At 47.7% G+C, this 20,330-nt stretch overlaps 1 protein-coding gene across 1 annotated transcript in view; it reads right to left on the reverse strand.

Annotated features, from left to right (window-relative positions):
- LOC134949535 (proteasome subunit beta type-7-like) overlaps window positions 1-16,561 on the reverse strand; it is a 31,775-nt gene extending 15,214 nt beyond the window's left edge. Inside the window, exon 1 of the mRNA XM_063938160.1 lies at window positions 16,188-16,561. Within this exon, the coding sequence (XP_063794230.1) occupies window positions 16,188-16,252 (65 nt within the window). The 5' untranslated portion in view covers window positions 16,253-16,561. The remainder of the gene's footprint in view (window positions 1-16,187) is intronic.
- Between the last annotated feature and the right edge of the window lie 3,769 nt (window positions 16,562-20,330).

Here is a 20,330-nt window from a genome sequence, read left to right on the forward strand (position 1 = left end):
AAGGTCGAGGCGGCAGTGTAAACGGACTCTGTCCAGGGTCTGACCTGGGTTGAAAAGGAATTTCAGTGGAAAAGGGGTATACCTTGCAACTATAACTGGCATCATTTAAAAAAAAAAAGTCCACTTCTGGCCACTGTCTTGAAGCATGTATGCTTGTCTATGGAAAACAGTACAATGCTAAAACAACAGACAACTTTTGCCCTCGATCCAAATATATATATATATATATACACACATACATACAATATATATATATACAGTGCATCAGGAAAGTATTCACAGCGCTTCACTTTTTTTCACATTTTGTTATGTTACAGCCTTATTCCAAACTGGAATAAATTCATTTTTTACCTCAAAATTCTACACACAATGGCCCTCATTCCGAGTTGATCGCTCGCTAGCTGCTTTTAGCAGCAGTGCAAATGCTAGGCCGCCGCCCTCTGGGAGTGGATCTTGGCTTAGCAGATGTGCGAACGAAAGGATTGCAGAACGGGGTAAAAAAAATTTCAAGCAGTTTCTGAGTAGCTGCAGACCTACTCCTACCTTGCGATCACTTCAGACTATTTAGTTCCTGTTTTGACGTCACAAACACGCCCTGCGTTTGGCCAGTCACTCCCCCGTTTCCCGAGGCACGCCTGCGTTTGTATCTGACACGCCTGCGTTTTCCAGCACACTCCCGGAAAATGGTCAGTTACCTCCCAGAAACGCCCCATTCCTGTCAATCACTCAGCAGTCAACAGTGCGACTGAAAAGCGTCGCTAGACCTTGTGTGAAACTGCATCGGCTTTTGTGAAAGTACGTCGCGCGTGCGCAGTGCGCACCATACGCATGCGCAGAAGTGCCGCTTTTTTGCCTGATCGCTGCGCTGCGAACAACAGCAGCTAGCGATCAACTCGGAATGAGGGCCAATACCCCATAATGACAACGTGAATTTTTTTTGCAAATTTATTCAAAATAAAAAACTAAGAAATCACATGTACATAGGTATTCATAGCCTTTGCTCAATACTTTGTTGATGCACCTTTGGCAGCAGTTACAGCCTCAAGTCTTTTTGAATATGATGCCACAAGCTTGGCACATCTATCTTTGGGCAGTTTCGCCCATTCCTCTTTGTAACACCTCTCAAGCTCCATCAGGTTGGATGGGAAGCGTCGGTGCACAGCCATTTTCAGATCTCTCCAGAGATGTTCAATCGGATTCAAGTGTGGGTTCTGGCTGAGCCACTCAAGGACATTCACAGACTTGTCCTGAAGCCAGTCCTTTGATATTTTGGCTGTGTGCTTAGGGTTGTTGTCCTGCTGAAAGATGAACCGTCGCCCCAGTCTGAGGTCAAGAGCGCTCTGGAGTAGGTTTTCATCCAGGATATCTCTGTACATTGCTGCATTCATCTTTCCCTCTATCCTGACTAGTCTCCCAGTTCCTGCTGCTGAAAAACATCCCCACAGCATGATGCTGCCACCACCATGCTTCACTGTAGGGATGGTATTGGCCTGGTGATGAGCGGTGCCTGGTTTCCTCCAAACATGATGCCTGGTATTCACACCAAAGAGTTCAATATCTGTCTCATCAGACCGAGTATTTTGTTTCTCATGGTCTGAGAGTCCTTCAGGTGCATTTTGGCAAACTCCAGGCGGGCTGCCATGTGCTTTTTACTAACGAGTGGCTTCCGTCTGGCCACTCTACCAGACAGGCCTGATTGGTGGATTGCTGCAGAGATGGTTGTCATTCTGGAAGGTTCTCCTCTCTCCACAGAGGAATGCTGTAGCTCTGACAGAGTGACCATCGGGTTCTTGGTCACCTCCCTGACTAGGGCCCTTCTACCCCGATCGCTCAGTTTAGACAGCCGACATAGACAAAATCTCAAGCACAGATAGTCAATATCTGTGCTATCTGGGCTCTGGGGGAGTTCAAGGGAAATCGCATAGTCAACATCGGGCATAGCAGGGATCTCACCGTGTGTACACACCTTTAGATTTGGGTGGGTAATATTGTTATTTTTACAATACAATTAAGATTTCAGTTTGAACACACCCCACCCAAATCTAACTGTCTCTGCACATGTTATATCTGCCCCACCTGCACTGCACATGGTTTTGCCCAGTAGCTAACAAATTTGCTGTTGTGATCAGGACTGAATTAGGCCCACTGTTTCCAATTAATATAATTTGTTAAAAAAAAAAAGTTAAATATACTGTGTGTGTATATATTATAGAGAGAGAGAGAAAAAAATATTATTAAATTGATAAGCTTTTTTTCTCGTGTACTTCTGTGACTAATGCCATTATAAGATGACATTAATATGTATATAGGCCCTCATTCCGAGTTGATCGCACGTAGCAACTTTTAGCTGTTTGTGCGATCAACTTGACACCACCTATGGGGGGAGTGTAATTTAGCAGTCCTGCTATGCTAAAAAAGTTTCCTGCAAAACAAGTCCAGGGTAAGAGTTACTTACCCTGTGCGACGGATCCAGCGACGAAGGTCCCGGGATTGACGTCAGACATCCGCCCTCCAAACGCCTGGATCCGCCTCTGTTCGCCTCACCACGCCTTGAAAACGGTCAGTTGCCGCCCCGGAACGCCTCCCGCCTGTCGGTCTTAATGTGATCGCCACTGCGATCACTTTCTGTGCTGGCGGCATTGCTGCCCGGCGACGAGCAACGACGCATTGCCGGTGCCGCGCAACCGCAGTCCCGACCTGTTTGCACTGCAGCGAAAAAACGCTGCGTGTGAACGGACCGGAATGACCCTCATAGTTTCAACTTGAGTAACACAAATAGGTCTTTTTAGGTTCTAACAGTCAAAATAGGTCATGTTAGGTCCTGTAGCATGTTGCTCCCTGGTACATACGGCCTAATTCAGCATAGATCGCTATTAAGGCAGAAATTGCAATCGCCTTAAATCTGCTACTGCTGAAAATCGCATGTGAAAAGACGGCCATCGATGCGATCGCAACTCTGCGTATACATTTGCTGAATTGACATCCATACACAGAAACCAAGTACCATCGACAGTTGCGGTTGACCCATGCCTACTCAGAACAATGCGGAAGCTCTCGCACTGGCGCCTTTTTTTTTATTGCAAGCGATCACAGCTGACGTCGGATACACGCCCGAAAAAACTGGCCAAGATCCGTGTACGTTTTCCCAACCACTCCCCACAAATGCCATGTTTCCTCCCACAAATGGTCACTTCCTGTCAATCAAATTGAGGTCGCACCTCACTGAGCCTGCAAACGCACGGCAATCGCAAATTCGGCCTTCGCACGCGCACAATGCGTTTGCAGCAAATGTGCTGTCTGGCGATAATCGGACTATTTGTTTTTGCAATTTAGTGATCCATGATGAATTAGGCCATAAAACATAAAAGGAAAGTTAAATTTTGAGTGTAATAGAAAAGGAATAGAATAGGTCAGAAACTAAGAGTCCTGGGCGCACTCATCCTAGGGGAAAGCAGATTATAGTTATACTCAGCAAGCAACGCTGTAGCTGCATAAACTGCTTTAATTGAGGGTAATGCAAAAACAATTAAAATTTGTAGATCCAGCTTTGCTTTCCTTTGTAATGTGCGTGAGTATCAAAGGTTAAAATGTAACTTTTACAGTGACGGATATTCAAATAGAAAATGGCTCATCTGGGAGAGCTAACCCTTCACCACAGCAATGAAGACGTGTAAAACGAAATGGTGTGCTTAAACAATGTTCCTACAGTATTAGGGAACTGGGGTGCCAGGAGTAAGAGCAGGCGGTGTTGGTACACTGGAGAGGGCACAGGGGCAGAGCCGGCCCTAACCAATATGATGCCCTTGGCAAGATTTTGGCTGGTGCCCCCTAGAACCGCTCCTAGTTCCGCCTCTGACCCTGCACCCCTTTCCCAGCACCATCACCCCTCCCCAATAGCTGTCCTCATTTTGGTGATCCTAACGTCTATATTTTAAATAGGAACAGTGCGCACATTCAGCGCACAGCCCAAAAAGGGGCGTATTCTTGCTGGGATGGGTCATGGCCACATAATAGTACCCCCAATTCAACATACGCCACACAGTAGTGCAACTTTATTCACATTTTATCATGCGATTTTGTCCCTTATTCACATTACATCACACAGTAGTACCACTTTACCTTATAAACGTTACTCCTCACAGTAGTGCCCCTTACTCACATTACATCACACTAAGTTGCTCCTTATTCACATTACACCACACCATATTGCTCTTTATTCAAATTAGACCACACAGTAGTGCCTGTCAGGTCTCGGGTTTTGTCTGTCCCCGGCGGGGGCGCTAGTGGGTCAGTGTTGGTGCGATGTACAAAACGTGGAGGCAATATAAAAGTCCTGCGCATATGCGCTGATGTTTATTAGCACAGAGCAGATGATATGACACTGAATAAACTGAAAACTGGTAATGTATAAAACAATGATAGGTAACTGAATCCAAATAACTGAAAGTCTCTTGCAGTAAAATGTAAAACAACTTGATACTGAATGCAGGTGATGTAAACAAACTCCAATGGTACTTGAAAGCACACAGTCTCTGAATAACACAAAATGAAATAAACTGATAACTGTTGGGAAAGCAGAACTCCGGTATATCTGAGAAACACACAGTCTCTATATAGCACAAGTCCATATAGCTACACTAGGCTTAAGCAGGAGATAGTCTCTAAGCAAATAGTTGGTATGATTGCTGAGAAGCACAGATGGTATGCTGATAATGAAGTGCACAGGTAAGGAAATGAAATGAACACCTGAGGAGAGTCTCTTACAGCTGATGGGTTTGTGGCTGGATGTAGCTGGAGTCCGGAGTAACAGGAGAGCTGTAGAAATGATAACTGGAACAATGAAGATAATCACGGGGGAACGCTGGAAACAGGAACACAGGAACCAGGAGAACTAGGCACACGGTATGTGACTCGTTGTCCGAGGCCATGTGAGTGAGCCACGGACTGGAACTTATACCCCTTGCTCTGCAGTGATTGGCCACTGAACTCTGGCTGGAAGCACAGCGCTGGATTGGATGCCGGGATCAGCTGAGTGCAGGTGTCATGGCAGCGTCCATATAGGCCGGATGCCAGCACACAGCGGAATACACACACAGGACCAGACTCAGGGGTGCTCAGCGACACGGGAGATGACGCTCGCGGTCAGCGCATCCATGCAGCCGCGACTGGGGCCATGACCTCCGGAGGCCCGCACACCAGCGCGCTGGTAAGTGAGACGCAGCTGACCGCCGATTCCTGACAGTGCCCTTTCTATACGTTACGCCACACAGTAGAGCACCTTATACACATAATGCCACATAGTAATGCCCTTATACACATATGACACACATTATTAATGTCCTTATAAACATAATGCACCTTACACAGTATGCCAACCTTTATTAATGCCCTTATACACATAATGTCCCTTACACATATGGCACATTATTAATGGCCCTTATACACATGACACACATAATGCCCCTTACACCTTTGCATAAGAAATGCTACGTTACAGTGATTTCCAGGAATACACTGTAACGTAGCATTTCGTATGCAGATACAGCCGCAGTCCCACACAGAATATACAGTAGGCTTGCCGCATATCATTTTAATCAGCAGAAGCTGCTTGTGCCCCTAGGCATACCAAATGCCCTAGGCATTTGCCTAGTTTGCCTATGCCTAGGGCCGGCTCTGGATAGGGGAGAGGGTATTAGGGAACGGGTTGCCAGGAGTGAGAGCAGGAGGTGTTGGTGCACTGGAGAGGACACAGGGGAGAGGGTATTAGGGAACGGGGTGCCAAGAGTGAGAGCAGGAGGTGTTGGTACACTGAATAGGGAACAAGGGAGAGGGTATTGGGGAATGGGGTGCCAGGAGTGAGAGCAGGAGGTGTTGGTACACTGGAGAGGGCACAAGGGAGAGGGTATTAGGGAACGGGGTGCCAGGAGTGAGAGCAGGAGGTGTTGGTACACTGGAGAGGGCACAAGGGAGAGGGTATTAGGGAACGGGGTGCCAGGAGTGAGAGCAGGAGGTGTTGGTACACTGGAGAGGGCACAGGGGAGAGGGTATTAGGGAACGGGGTGCCAGGAGTGAGAGCAGGAGGTGTTGGTACACTGGAGAGGGCACAGGGGAGAGAGTATTAGTGAACGGGGTGCCAGGAGTGAGAGCAGGAGGTGTTGGTACACTGGAGAGGGCACAGGGAAGAGGGTATTAGGGAACGGGGTGCCAGGAGTGAGAGCAGGAGGTGTTGGTACACTGGAGAGGGCACAGGGGAGAGGGTATTGGGGAATGGGGTGCCAGGAGTGAGAGCAGGAGGTGTTGGTACACTGAATAGGGAACAAGGGAGAGGGTATTAGGGAACGGGGTGCCAGGAGTGAGAGCAGGAGGTGTTGGTACACTGGAGAGGGCACAAGGGAAGGTATTAGGGAACGGGGTGCCAGGAGTGAGAGCAGGAGGCGTTGGTACACTGGAGAGGGCACAGGGGAGAGGGTATTAGTGAACGGGGTGCAAGGAGTGAGAGCAGGAGGAATTGGTACACTGGAGAGGGCACATGGTATTAGGGAACGGGGTGCCAGGAGGGAGAGCGGGTGTTGGTACACTGGAGGGGGCACAGGGGAAAGGGATTAGGGAACGGGGTGCCAGGAGTGAGAGCAGGAGGTGCTGGTACACTGGAGGGGGCACAGGGGAGAGGGTATTAGGGAACGGGGTGCCAGGAGTGAGAGCAGGAGGTGTTGGTACACTGGAGAGGGCACAGGGGAGAGGGTATTAGGGAACGGGGTGCCAGGAGTGAGAGCAGGAGGTGTTGGTACACTGGAGAGGGCACAGGGTATTAGGGAATGGGGTGCCAGGAGTGAGAGCGGGTGTTGGTACAGCAGAGAGGGCACAGGGAAGAGGGTATTAGGGAACGGGGTGCCAGGAGTGAGAGCAGGAGGTGTTGGTACACTGGAGAGGGCACAGGGAAGAGGGTATTAGGGAACGGGGTGCCAGGAGTGAGAGCAGGGGGTGTTGGTACACTGGAGAGGGCACAGGGTATTAGGGAATGGGGTGCCAGGAGTGAAAGCGGGTGTTTGTACAGCAGAGAAGGCACAGGGAAGAGGGTATTAGGGAACTGGGGGGGGGGGGGGGGGGGACCCCAGGAGAAAGATCAGGCGCAGCAGGGACCCTGTAAGACACAACATTGATAACTGACTCTGACTATACGTTTATACAGTACGCAGGATGAATATGTAACTATAGTGCAGTACAGACAGAGGACATACTAGGGCTAGTGCAGAATTGAGCATATGCCTGTTGTTTGCGGAGCGTATATTGTTTATTTTCTTACGGCAGATGCTCTGGAACTGAGCGTGTGGCTGACCATATGTTTGCAGATGTATGTACCTGAGGTCTCTGCATTACCATTATCATGTAGGATGCAGGGCCCTCATTCCGAGTTGTTCGCTCTGTAATTTTCTTCGCATCGCAGCGATTTACCGCTAATTGCGCATGCGAATGTTCACACTGCGACTGCGCCAAGTAAATTTTCTAAGAAGTTTGGTATTTTACTCACGGCATTACAAGGTTTTGTCTTCGTTCTGGTGATCGGAGTGTGATTGACAGGAAGTGGGTGTTTCTGGGCGGAAACTGGCCGTTTTATGGGTGTGTGTGAAAAAACGCTACCGTTTCTGGGAAAAACGCGGGAGTGGCTGGAGAAACGGGGGAGTGTCTGGGCGAACGCTGTGTGTGTTTGTGACGTCAAACCAGGAACGAAACTAACTGAACTGATCGCAGTGGCAGAGTAAGTATCGAGCTACTCAGAAACTGCAAGCGTGTGCAATGCTGCTAAAAGCAGCTTGCAAGCGAACAACTCGGAATGAGGGCCCATGTCTCTTTTGCTGCTCCATTGCATTTCTCACGAAAAGGGCCCTCATTCCGAGTTGTTCGCTCGCAAGCTGCTTTTAGCAGCATTGCACACGCTAAGCCGCCGCCTACTGGGAGTGAATCTTAGCTTAGCAAAATTGCGAACGAAAGATTCTCTAAATTGCGAATAGAAATTTATTTGCAGTTTCTGAGTAGCTCGATACTTACTCTGCCGCTGCGATCAGTTCAGTCAGTTTCGTTCCTGGTTTGACGTCACAAACACACCCAGCGTTCGCCCAGACACTCCCCCGTTTCTCCAGCCACTCCCAGAAACGGTAGCGTTTTTTCACACACACCCATAAAACGGCCAGTTTCCGCCCAGAAACACCCACTTCCTGTCAATCACACTCCGATCACCAGAACGAAGAAAAAACCTCGTAATGCTGTGAGTAAAATACCAATCTTCATAGCAAATTTACTTGGCGCAGTCGCAGTGCGAACATTGCGCATGCGCAATTAGCGGTAAATCGCTGCGATGCGAAGAAATTACCGAGCGAACAACTCGGAATGAGGGCCCATACCCTGAGAACAGCAGAAAGCGGAGTCACAGGGGCAGGATTTCTCACACGCTCTTTCCCTGCATGCAATAATTGATGCATCTCTGCAGTGTATTCAATTATCACATTGCGGATTGGGGCACATTTATCACATCCCATCCACATCTGAGATGCGGATTGTGATAAATATGCCCCTCAGTGCTTTAGGACCAGAGCCGGCCCTAACCAATATGATGCCCTAGGCAAGATTTTGGCTGGTGCCCCCTAGCACCACTGCTGGTTCCACCTCTGACCTTGTACCTCTTTCCCAGCACCACCACCCCTCATCCATAGCAGTCCTTATTTTGGTGTTTAGGTGTACCCCCTATTTCTCTATCGTCCTAGTGGATGCTGGGGTTCCTGAAAGGACCATGGGGGAATAGCGGCTCCGCAGGAGACAGGGCACAAAAAGTAAAGCTTTAGGATCAGGTGGTGTGCACTGGCTCCTCCCCCTATGACCCTCCTCCAAGCCTCAGTTAGATTTTTGTGCCCGGCCGAGAAGGGTGCAATCTAGGTGGCTCTCCTAAAGAGCTGCTTAGAAAAGTTTAGCTTAGGTTTTTTATTTTACAGTGAGTCCTGCTGGCAACAGGATCACTGCAACGAGGGACTTAGGGGAGAAGAAGTGAACTCACCTGCGTGCAGGATGGATTGGCTTCTTGGCTACTGGACATTAGCTCCAGAGGGACGATCACAGGTACAGCCTGGATGGTCACCGGAGCCTCGCCGCCGGCCCCCTTGCAGATGCTGAAACGAGAAGAGGTCCAGAATCGGCGGCAGAAGACTCCTCAGTCTTCTTAAGGTAGCGCACAGCACTGCAGCTGTGCGCCATTTTCCTCTCAGCACACTTCACACGGCAGTCACTGAGGGTGCAGGGCGCTGGGAGGGGGGCGCCCTGGGAGGCAAATGAAAACCTTTTTTGGCTAAAAATACCTCACATATAGCCTCCGGGGGCTATATGGAGATATTTAACCCCTGCCAGAATCCGTTAAGAGCGGGAGACGAGGCCGCCGAAAAAGGGGCGGGGCCTATCTCCTCAGCACACAGCGCCATTTTCCCTCACAGAAAGGCTGGAGGGAAGGCTCCCAGGCTCTCCCCTGCACTGCACTACAGAAACAGGGTTAAAACAGAGAGGGGGGGCACTAATTTGGCGTTAGAAATATATAAAAAAGATGCTATAAGGGAAAACACTTATATAAGGTTGTCCCTATATAATTATAGCGTTTTTGGTGTGTGCTGGCAAACTCTCCCTCTGTCTCTCCAAAGGGCTAGTGGGTCCTGTCCTCTATCAGAGCATTCCCTGTGTGTGTGCTGTGTGTCGGTACGTGTGTGTCGACATGTATGAGGACGATGTTGGTGAGGAGGCGGAGCAATTGCCTGTAATGGTGATGTCACTCTCTAGGGAGTCGACACCGGAATGGATGGCTTATTTAGGGAATTACGTGATAATGTCAACACGCGCCAAGGTCGGTTGACGACATGAGACGGCCGACAAACAATTAGTACCGGTCCAGACGTCTCAAAAACACCGTCAGGGGTTTTTAAAACGCCCGTTTACTTTAGTCGGTCGACACAGACACAGACAGGGACACTGAATCCAGTGTCGACGGTGAATAAACAAACGTATTCCTTATTAGGGCCACACGTTAAGGGCAATGAAGGAGGTGTTACATATTTCTGATACTACAAGTACCACGAAAGAGGGTATTATGTGGGATGTGAAAAAACTACCGTAGTTTTTCCTGAATCAGATAAATTAAATGAAGTGTGTGATGATGCGTGGGTTCCCCCCGATAGAAAATATGGGCGGTATACCCTTTCCCGCCAGAAGTTAGGGCGCGTTGGGAAACACCCCTTAGGGTGGATAAGGCGCTCACACGCTTATCAGAACAAGTGGCGGTACTGTCTATAGATAGGGCCGTCCTCAAGGAGCCAGCTGACAGGAGGCTGGAAAAATATCATAAAAAGTATATACACACATACTGGTGTTATACTGCGACCAGCGATCGCCTCAGCCTGGATGTGCAGAGCTGGGGTGGCTTGGTCGGATTCCCTGACTAAAAATATTGATACCCTTGACAGGGACAGTATTTTATTGACTATAGAGCATTTAAAGGATGTATTTCTATATATGCGAGATGCACAGAGGGATATTTGCACTCTGGCATCAAGAGTAAGTGCGATGTCCATATCTGCCAGAAGATGTTTATGGACACGACAGTGGTCAGGTGATGCAGATTCCAAACGGCACAAAGGTGTATTGCCGTATAAAGGAAGAGGAGTTATTTGGGGTCGGTCCATCGGACCTGGTGGCCACGGCAACTGCTGGAAAATCCACCGTTTTTACCCTAAGTCACATCTCTGCAGAAAAAGACACCGTCTTTTCAGCTTCAGTCCTTTCGTCCCTATAAGAGTCATATCTGCCCAGGGATAGAGGAAAGGGAAGAAGACTGCAGCAGGCAGCCCATTCCCAGGAACAGAAGCGTTCCACCGCTTCTGACAAGCTCTCAGCATGATGCTGAGACCGTACAGGACCCCTGGATCCTACAAGTAGTATCCCAGGGGTACAGTTTGGAATGTCGAGACGTTTCCCCTGCGCAGGCTCCTGAAGTCTGCTTTACCAAGGTCTCCCTCCGACAAGGAGGCAGTATGGAAAAAAATTCACGAGCTGTATTCCCAGCAGGTGATAATTAAATTACCCCTCCTACAACAAGAAAAGGGGGTATTATTCCACACTATATTGTGGTACTGAAGCCAGAAGGCTAGGTGAGACCTATTCTAAATCTAAAAAAATTTGAACACTTACAAAGGTTCAAATCAAGATGGAGTCACTCAGAGCAGTGATAACGAACCGGGAAGAAGGGGACTATCTGGTGTCCCGAGACATCAGGGATGCTTACCTCCATGTCCAAAATTTGCCCTTATCACTAAGGGTACCTCAGGTTCGTGGTACAGAACTGTCACTATCAGTTTCAGACGCTGCCGTTTGGATTGTCTACGGCACCCCGGGTCTTTACCAAGGTAATGGCCGAAATGATGGTTCTTCTTCGAAGAAAAGGCGTCTTAATTATCCCTTACTTGGACGATCTCCTGATAAGGGCAAAGTCCAGGGAACAGTTGGAGGTCGGAGTAGCACTATCTCGGATACTGTTACAACAGCAGGAGTGGATTCTAAATATTCCAAAATCGCAGCTGATCCCGACAACAAGTCTCCTGTGCTTAGGGATGATTCTGGACACAGTCCAGAAAAAGGTGTTTCTCCCGGAAGAGAAAGCCAGGGAGTTATCCGAGCTAGTCAGGAACCTCCTAAAATCAGTGCATCATTGCACAAGGGCCATGGTAAAAAAAATGGTGACTTCCTTCGAAGCAATTCCAGTCGGCAGATTTCATGCAAGAACTTTTCAGTGGGATCTGCTGGACAAATGGTCCGGATCGCATCTTCAGATGCATCAGCGGATAACCCTATATCCAAGGACAAGGGTGTCTCTCCTGTGGTGGTTACAGAGTGCTCATCTTCTAGAGGGCCGCAGATTCGGCATTCAGTTTTGGATGTTGGTGACCACGGAGGCCAGCCCGAGAGGCTGGGGAGCAGTCACACAAGGAAAAAATTTCCAGGGAGTGTGATCAAGTCTGGAGATTTTTCTCCACATAAATATAGCTAAGGGTAAATTTATAATGCTCTAAGCTTAGCAAGACCTCTGCTTCAAGGTCAGCCGGTATTGATCCAGTGGGATAAAACATCACGGCAGTCGCCCACGTAAATAGACAGGGCGGCACAAGAAGCAGGAGGGCAGTGGCAAAAACTGCAAGGACTTTTCGCTGGGCGGAAAATCATGTGATAACACTGTCAGCAGTGTTTCATTCCGGGAATGGAAACTGGGAAGCAGACTTCCTCAGTAGGCACGACCTCCACCCGGCAGAGTGGGAACTTCATGGGGAAGTTTTCCACATAATTGTAAACCGTTGGGAATTACCAAAGGTGGACATGATGGCGTCCCGTCTGAACAAAAAACGGGACAGGTATTGCGCCAGGTTAAGAGACCCTCAGGCAATAGCTGTGGACGTTCTGGTAACACCGTGGGTGTACCAGTCGGTGTATGTGTTCCATCCTCTGCTTTTCATACCTACGGTACTGAGAATTATAAGACGTAGAGGAGTAAGAACTATACTCATGGCTCCGGATTGGCCAAGAAGGACTTGGTACCCGGAACTTCAAGAGATGCTCACAGAGGACTTATGGCCTCTGCCGCTAAGAAGGGACTTGTTTCAGCAAGTACCATGTCTGTTCCAAGACTTACCGCAGCTGCGTTTGACGGCATGGCGGTGGAACGCCGGATCCTAAGGGAAAAGGCATTCAGGAAGAGGTCATTCCTACCCTGGTCAAAGCCAGAAAGGAGGTGACCGCACAACATTATCACCACATGTGGCGAAAATATGTTGCGTGGTGTGAGGCCAGGAAGGCCCCACGAAGAAATTTCAACTCGGTCGATTCCTGCATTTCTTGCAAACAGGAGTGTCTATGGGCCTCAAATTGGGGTCCATTAAGGTTCAAATTTCGGCCCTGTCGATTTTTCTTCCAGAAAGAATTGGCTTCAGTTCCTGAAGTCCAGAAGTTTGTCAAGGGAGTATTGCATATACAACCCCCTTTTGTGCCTCCAGTGGCACTGTGGGATCTCAACGTAGTTCTGGGATTCCTCAAAACACATTGGTTTAAAACCAGTCAAATCTGTGGATTTGAAGCATCTCACATGAAAAGTGAACATGCTCTTGGACCTGGCCTGGACCAGGCGAGTGTCAAATTGGTGGTTTTTTTCTCAAAAAAGCCCATATCTGTTTGTCCATTCGGACAGGGCAGAGCTGCGGACTCGTCCCCAGTTCTCTCCCTAAGGTGGTGTCAGTGTTTCACCTGAACCAGCTTATTGTGGTGTCTTGCGCCTACTAGGGACTTGGAGGACTCCAAGTTGCTAGATGAGGTCAGGGCCCTGAAAATATAGGTTCCAGGACGGCTGGAGTCAGGAAAACTGACTTGCTGTTATCCTGTATGCACCCAACAAACTGGGTGCTCTTGCTTTTAAGCAGACTTTTGCTAGTTGGATGTGTAATACAATTCAGCTTGCACATTCTGTGGCAGGCCTGCCACAGCCAAAATATGTAAATGCCCATTCCACAAGGAAGGTGGGCTCATCTTGGGCGGCTGCCCGAGGGGTCTCGGCTTTACAACTTTGCCGAGCGGCTATTTAGTCAGGGGCAAACACGTTTGTAAAATCCTACAAATTTGATACCCTGGCTAAGGAGGACCTGGAGTTCTCTCATTCGGTGCTGCAGAGTCATCCGCACTCTCCCGCCCGTTTGGGAGCTTTGGTATAATCCCCATGGTCCTTTCAGGAACCCCAGCATCCACTAGGACGATAGAGAAAATAAGAATTTACTTACCGATAATTCTATTTCTCGGAGTCCGTAGTGGATGCTGGGCGCCCATCCCAAGTGCGGATTATCTGCATTACTTGTACATAGTTACAAAAATCGGGTTATTATTGTTGTGAGCCATCTTTTCAGAGGCTCCGCTGTTATCATACTGTTAACTGGGTTCAGATCACAGGTTGTACAGTGTGATTGGTGTGGCTGGTATGAGTCTTACCCGGGATTCATAAATCCTTCCTTATTGTGTACGCTCGTCCGGGCACAGTACCTAACTGAGGCTTGGAGGAGGGTCATAGGGGGAGGAGCCAGTGCACACCACCTGATCCTAAAGCTTTACTTTTTGTGCCCTGTCTCCTGCGGAGCCGCTATTCCCCCATGGTCCTTTCAGGAACCCCAGCATCCACTACGGACTCCGAGAAATAGAATTATCGGTAAGTAAATTCTTATTATTTTAAATAGGAACAGTTTGCACATTTGGCGCACAGCCCAAAAAGGGGTGTGTTTTTGCTGGCAAGGGGCATGGCCACACAACAGTACCCCCAATTCCAATTACGCCACACAGTACTGCAACTTTATTCACATTTGATCATGCGGTAGTGTCCATAATTCATATTACATCCCACAGTAGCATCACTTTACCTTATAAACGTTACTGCTCACAGTAGAGCCCCTTATTCACATTACATCACACTGAATTGCTCCTTATTCACATTACACCACACCCTCTTGCTCTTTATTCACATTAGACGACACAGTAGTGCCCTTTCTATACGCAATGCCACATAGTAGAGCACCTTATACACATAATGCCACACAGTAATGCCGCTTACACATATGAGATACATTATTAATGTCCTTATAAACATAATGCATCTTACACATTATGACAACCTTTATTAATGCCCTTTTACACATAATGTCCCTTACACATATGCTGCACATTATTAATGCCCTTATACACATAATGACACACATAGTGCCCCTTACACATATGTTGCACATAATTAATGCATTTTTACATGACACACATAATACTCCTTACACATATTCCGAACACTACTGCACAACCAACCCACTCACATGCACATAGCACTCACACTGCCACTAACACTGTGACCTCTGCCTCTGCTTGGATACAGATGTGTCCTCCTAAATCTTGCCTCAATGCTAACGATGGGCACATTTTTTTTTATGAAAATGCATCGTATTTGCATTGCTATGTGGCTAGGATGCACAAGCAGCTTCTGCTGATTAAAATGATATGCAGCATGCCTATATACTGTGTGAGACTGTGGCTGTATCTGCATATGAAATGCTACACACAGAATATAGGCATGCCGCATATCATTTTAATCAGCAGAAGCTGCTGATGCCCCTAGGCATATCAAATGCCCTAGGCAATTGCCTAGTTTGCCTATGCCCGGCTCTCTTTAGGACCATACAGTGCAGTCTGTAATGATAGCTTGGAATGAATAAGCAACACAGGTTTGATTCAGTGATTCAGTGACGTGCGGTGGGGTGAGGCAGGTGAGGCAGAGCCTTTCCTGTCATACTTACGTTTGTACCAGAGTTTTGACTGTATAAAGTATATGAAAAATACAAAGAATATGTTTGAAATATCTTCTCTGTATTATTCTAATAATTTTTATAGCCAAAACTCTGGAGTAAAAAGTCTATGGCAGGTGAGGCAGTGCCTCCCCCACTCCTATCTTTTCCGCACATCTCTGATCAAAACTCACCAATTTTCCAGTTCATACTGCTGCACCTGTGTATAATGTCCAGATATATACTGCTGCACCTGTGTATAATGTCCAGATATATATAATGCTGAACCTGTGTATAATGTCCAGATGTACCCTTTGACTCATATATTGCGTGTAAATCTGGCTCTGGTACTAACCAGTGCCTCCTGAGCCTTTTACCATTTAGCTCACCGCACGTCCTTGGTTTGATTAGTATAGCGATCAGATGTGACTAGGGTGCCCCTGTGTCCCTGTTTTCCAGTGATCATAATAATGATGTTCCCATAATATATACCCCATATTAGCCATAATTAGCACATGATGACTGGTACCTACAGTACACCGCCTGATTAACATTATATGACACGTGGAAGGAAGTGTGGGTGGATTTTTTGGCCTCGGCAACCGTCAGATCACCCGGGTATCCCTGCTTTTTCATATCAAAGTGCTGTGTGCCCTAGGCAGGGTCTGACCCATGTAGCAGACAGATACCCCCCACCCCAGCCGTGCCTCATTCTCACTGCACTCACAGCAAAGTGTAACGCCAGCTGGGGAAGAGGGGGTGCTTGTCATACAGTCTCAGTATTAATACGCAATCTGTGGTGTCACTTACCTGAGGCAGTTCTCAAAGTTGAACCCTCTTTGTGGGGGCTGAAATTTAGAGATTCTTGGCAGCATTAGGCCTGGACTTGGTTTCCTAACTGAAGTCGATTCTTAAGAAATAGTTGTATTGTTTTGTGTTGTCTCTTCGTCTTCAGCGTTCCCAGCACTTTCGTCTTTTCCTTTTTCTATATAGCCCCCTAATTGCCCTCACCTTTCTACCCACACCTGTGCCCACTCACACCCTGCGCTGTCTGTGACCCAGTCTCATGTAATCGTCCTTCTCCCCTCTGCCTCCTGTTACTCTAACACCCACTCTGCTTTCACTTTCATCTTCTTACTATTCACATGATTGTCACATATACATACACTGAGCTCAGCAACGCTGTGTACAAGCTATCATATCACAAGCATTGGCCCAGATGTATTAAGCGGAGCCTTAAGTGATAAAGTGGAGACAGATAAAGAGTGATAAAGTAACAGCCAATCAGCTCCTAACTGTCATTTTTCAAACACACCCTGTAACATGGCAGCTAGGGAGCTGATTGGCTTGTACTTAATCACTCTTTATCACACTCCACTTTATCACTTTTCAAGGCTTAATACATTTTGGCCATTATTGGCCCACCTGCACTCTGGGGGTTATTTAGCAAACCAGAAAAAGGGGACATGTAGTAAGCAGTGAAAGGGGTGGAGAAGTGAGCCAGTGTAGAGGATGCTCATGGCAACCAATCAGCATTGACGTAACATTTATAATTTGCATACTATAAAATTATACAGAGCAGCTGATTGGTTGCCATCTTTTCTTAGACTCCCCCCCCCCCCCCCCCCCCCCCAATTCCGGAGTCTCACAGAGGTTCCGGGAGTGTGGAGAAGTATGGTTTATTCATACCTCCCAACTTTTCATATCTGGAAAGAGGGACACACGCGCGTCGAAGCCGCGCACGCTCCCGAAAAAGGGGTGTGGCCTGATAATGGAGGCGTGGCTTCACGGGAGGGCCACGATTGTGAGCTACGCCCCCGTTTTCATCACTAAGGGGGCATACCCAGCGCTCTGTGAGCCGCTGGCATGCCCTCTCTCCCTCTGACTCCAGTGAATAGACGCTGTGAGCATGCGCACAGCGTCTATTCACCGCTGCTCTGCTAAACAGGGAAGCGGTGAATAGAGCCTCCCAACTGCCCCCCCTCCCCACCGCGGGACACTGCGGCCCGCGGGTGGGACAGCGGGACGGTCCCCAAAAAACGGAACTGTCCCGCGAAAATCGGGACAGTTGGGAGGTATGGTTTATCCAAGGGTACAGCAAGGTACAGTAGGAGATGGGAATGGCTCCGTACCCCCCACCAACCCCAAATCATATGGGAGTTACTCATTTATTTTCTGTTTTACTTATTTTATTTTTAATGTATTTGTTATATTTTGATGCACATTAGAATGTTATTTTGGGATAAAATCTTCAAACTTGACAGTTCTTTACATTATATAGTGTCTATGTACTAATGTGGTGAGAGAATATACCAGCCCACCAGCTCCAAACTGCCATGGTACAGGCTGTGAAAAATGACAGTTAGGAGCTGATTATCTGGTACTTTATCTCTCTCCAAGACTTAATACATCTCCCCATAATGTATTATTTATTTTTTACTTGCACAATCCGTTGCTAGAGGCAGATGTAGACGGAAGCATAATAGGGACTTTCCGAGACAGTTACTTTCAGTTTGAAGAGAGGGCGGGGATACAGACTGCAGACGGTGGTTATGATGATACAGGCACATCATGCATTTCTGAAAACTGGTGCATAGCAAACACTAGTTTGCAGGAATCAATGACCTGCAAACTGGATTTGTGCTATGGAGCAGGGTTGCTACCTAGCAACAGCAGGTGGGTTAGGCAGCAAGCCTTCCAAAAATGCTGAGGGAGAGGAGAGTGAAATAATTTTCACCTCCTCTCCCCACACATACAGCAGGTGGCGCCCCCGGTCACGTTCACGTTGTGTCAGCCGCTGGTCAGATTTTTTTGGAAGCTCACTGGTGGCAAACCTGTTCCTAAAGCATAGCAAAAGGCAGTATAACCTTAAAGTTTAAGTAGCCCTGCATTATCCACTGTAAGAGAAGAGCCACGAGTAGTGATTTGAAACCAGGGATGGTTTATTCAACTGCAACTGACAACATTCCACAAGGAAGAAGGAAGTAACGAAGTTAAACCTTTGCGCTATAATCAATTGCAGAAAACAAGAAATTGAAACAGGTAGCGTCGGCCGAACTTCGGGCCTAAACGTCCAAGATGGGAAGTAGTCTACTTCTGTTCTTTATTGGCGGCTGATTGCGACTTCTTTGTGTCCCTCGGTGCGCCTAAGGGAACAACAAGAGGGAGGATATCGATATTTAATATAGAGTTCTCTAAAGGAAACAACAGCCCTAGCAACGTTGGTGTAAACCAAGGGTGGGAAGGGTGGGAGCTGTTGCTAGGTGGCAATCCTGTTCCCTAGAACAAATCCAGTTTGCAGGTCATAGATTCCTGCAAACTAGTGTTTTGTTTCTTCGGGAGGCTTGCCACCTAGCAACAGCAGGTGGGCAGACTACCACATACCTGGTGGTTGCTCTGAGGAACTAGATTTTTTTGTGAATCGGTTGTCCTTCAATATTTTTTTGCAAAAGTGCGAGCGGAGGACCATCTTGCAGCTAGCATGATTGACTGCAAAGGGATGCCTTTAGCAGCCGCTCTTGTTGCAGCTGCCCCCCGTAGGGAATGGCTTTTAAAATGGTCAGTATCGATCCCCTCTTCTTTCATAGAAGCTACTATCCATCCTCTAATAGTTGAGGGTCTAGCGGGGCGATAAGGTTTTCTACATGTAATAAAGAGTTGGGTGAGTTTGTCCCTTAATTGTGCTGTCTGGGAAAGATAGGTTGATAGACATGAGGCTACGCATAGTTTTGGTTCTTGAGGATATTGAATAATATCAGATTCCACAATTGGGCTATTAAAGAAGGAAGTTTTAGTGTGTCCTTTGAGTATGATATGGTATCCTGTTGGCATGAGTGATAGCCATAGGTCTGAGATGTGAATGAGGGTAAGCTCAGCTCCTCTCGCAGCTATAGCCGGAGCCAGCAAGGATGCTAGTTTGCGAGATAGTAAGTTGATATTAGTGTCTGCGTCCCACAAGGCCAGGAAAGAGAGGAATGGTTCTATGTCCCAGGTGTTTGAATACTTTGGCCGTATAGGCCTAGAGAGGTGAATGCCTCTAAGCAGACACAAGTATACTTTGTTATCGGTTAAATTCGGGATAATAATGGCTAAAGCAGAGCCATATGACTTTATGGTAGCTGACACTAGCCCCATCTGGTATTTGGAGGCTAGGAAATCTAGAGCAGCTAAGTGGAGTAGCGCGTTTTGGTTAGCAGTAATCTGTTGAGATCGCCACAGATCGAATTGTTTAATAATTGCGCAATATCTAGCTCTTGTACGAGGTCTTAGGGACGCGTTAATTAGAGTCTTTGTGGGAGAAGGTAAAGAAAGGTCGGTTAACAACCTAGTAATATTGCCATCCACATGCACTGGGGAAGAGTCTCCAGTATGTTGGGGGTTTCCTGAAAACACTCCTTGGATAGTCCCAGGGAAATTTTGGGGCCTATGCGTAGTGGGCTGATCAGAGGAAACCATACTCTGGATGGCCACACTGGGTATACTAACACCATGTGGGGTACTCGGTCCTCCCTGATTTTCTAAAGTACTTTTAGGAGAAGTGCCGGGGAGGCATAGAGGTGGAGTAGATCTGTCCAAGGAAAGGACATCGCATCCATCCTCCATACTCCTTTGGTTACTCCAGTTCCATACTCCAGTTTCCTGCATAGTAGGGGTACATGTCGGAAACCTGGGGACATCACAATGATTTTCCCAATAATCGTTGCCAAGTCACGTAGGGAAAATCTGCTTTTTTTGGTGGTTTTTTTGTATGTCATTTTTTGGGTCTAACCTTTTCTCTGGCGGAACCGCTGGGGAGAAAGAATGGGTGTCCAGGTTGAACCCCAGTAACGTTAATGCTTTGGTTGGGGTAAGAACGGACTTCTGGGTATTTTAAGTGAAACCCAAGCCGGCTAATAAGGAGAGGGCTACTTCTTTGTGTCTCAGAATGGTCTCGAGGTCTGTGTGCACTAGCAG

Source organism: Pseudophryne corroboree, chromosome 8, assembly GCF_028390025.1.
Source record: "Pseudophryne corroboree isolate aPseCor3 chromosome 8, aPseCor3.hap2, whole genome shotgun sequence".
Taxonomy (NCBI): domain Eukaryota; kingdom Metazoa; phylum Chordata; class Amphibia; order Anura; family Myobatrachidae; genus Pseudophryne; species Pseudophryne corroboree.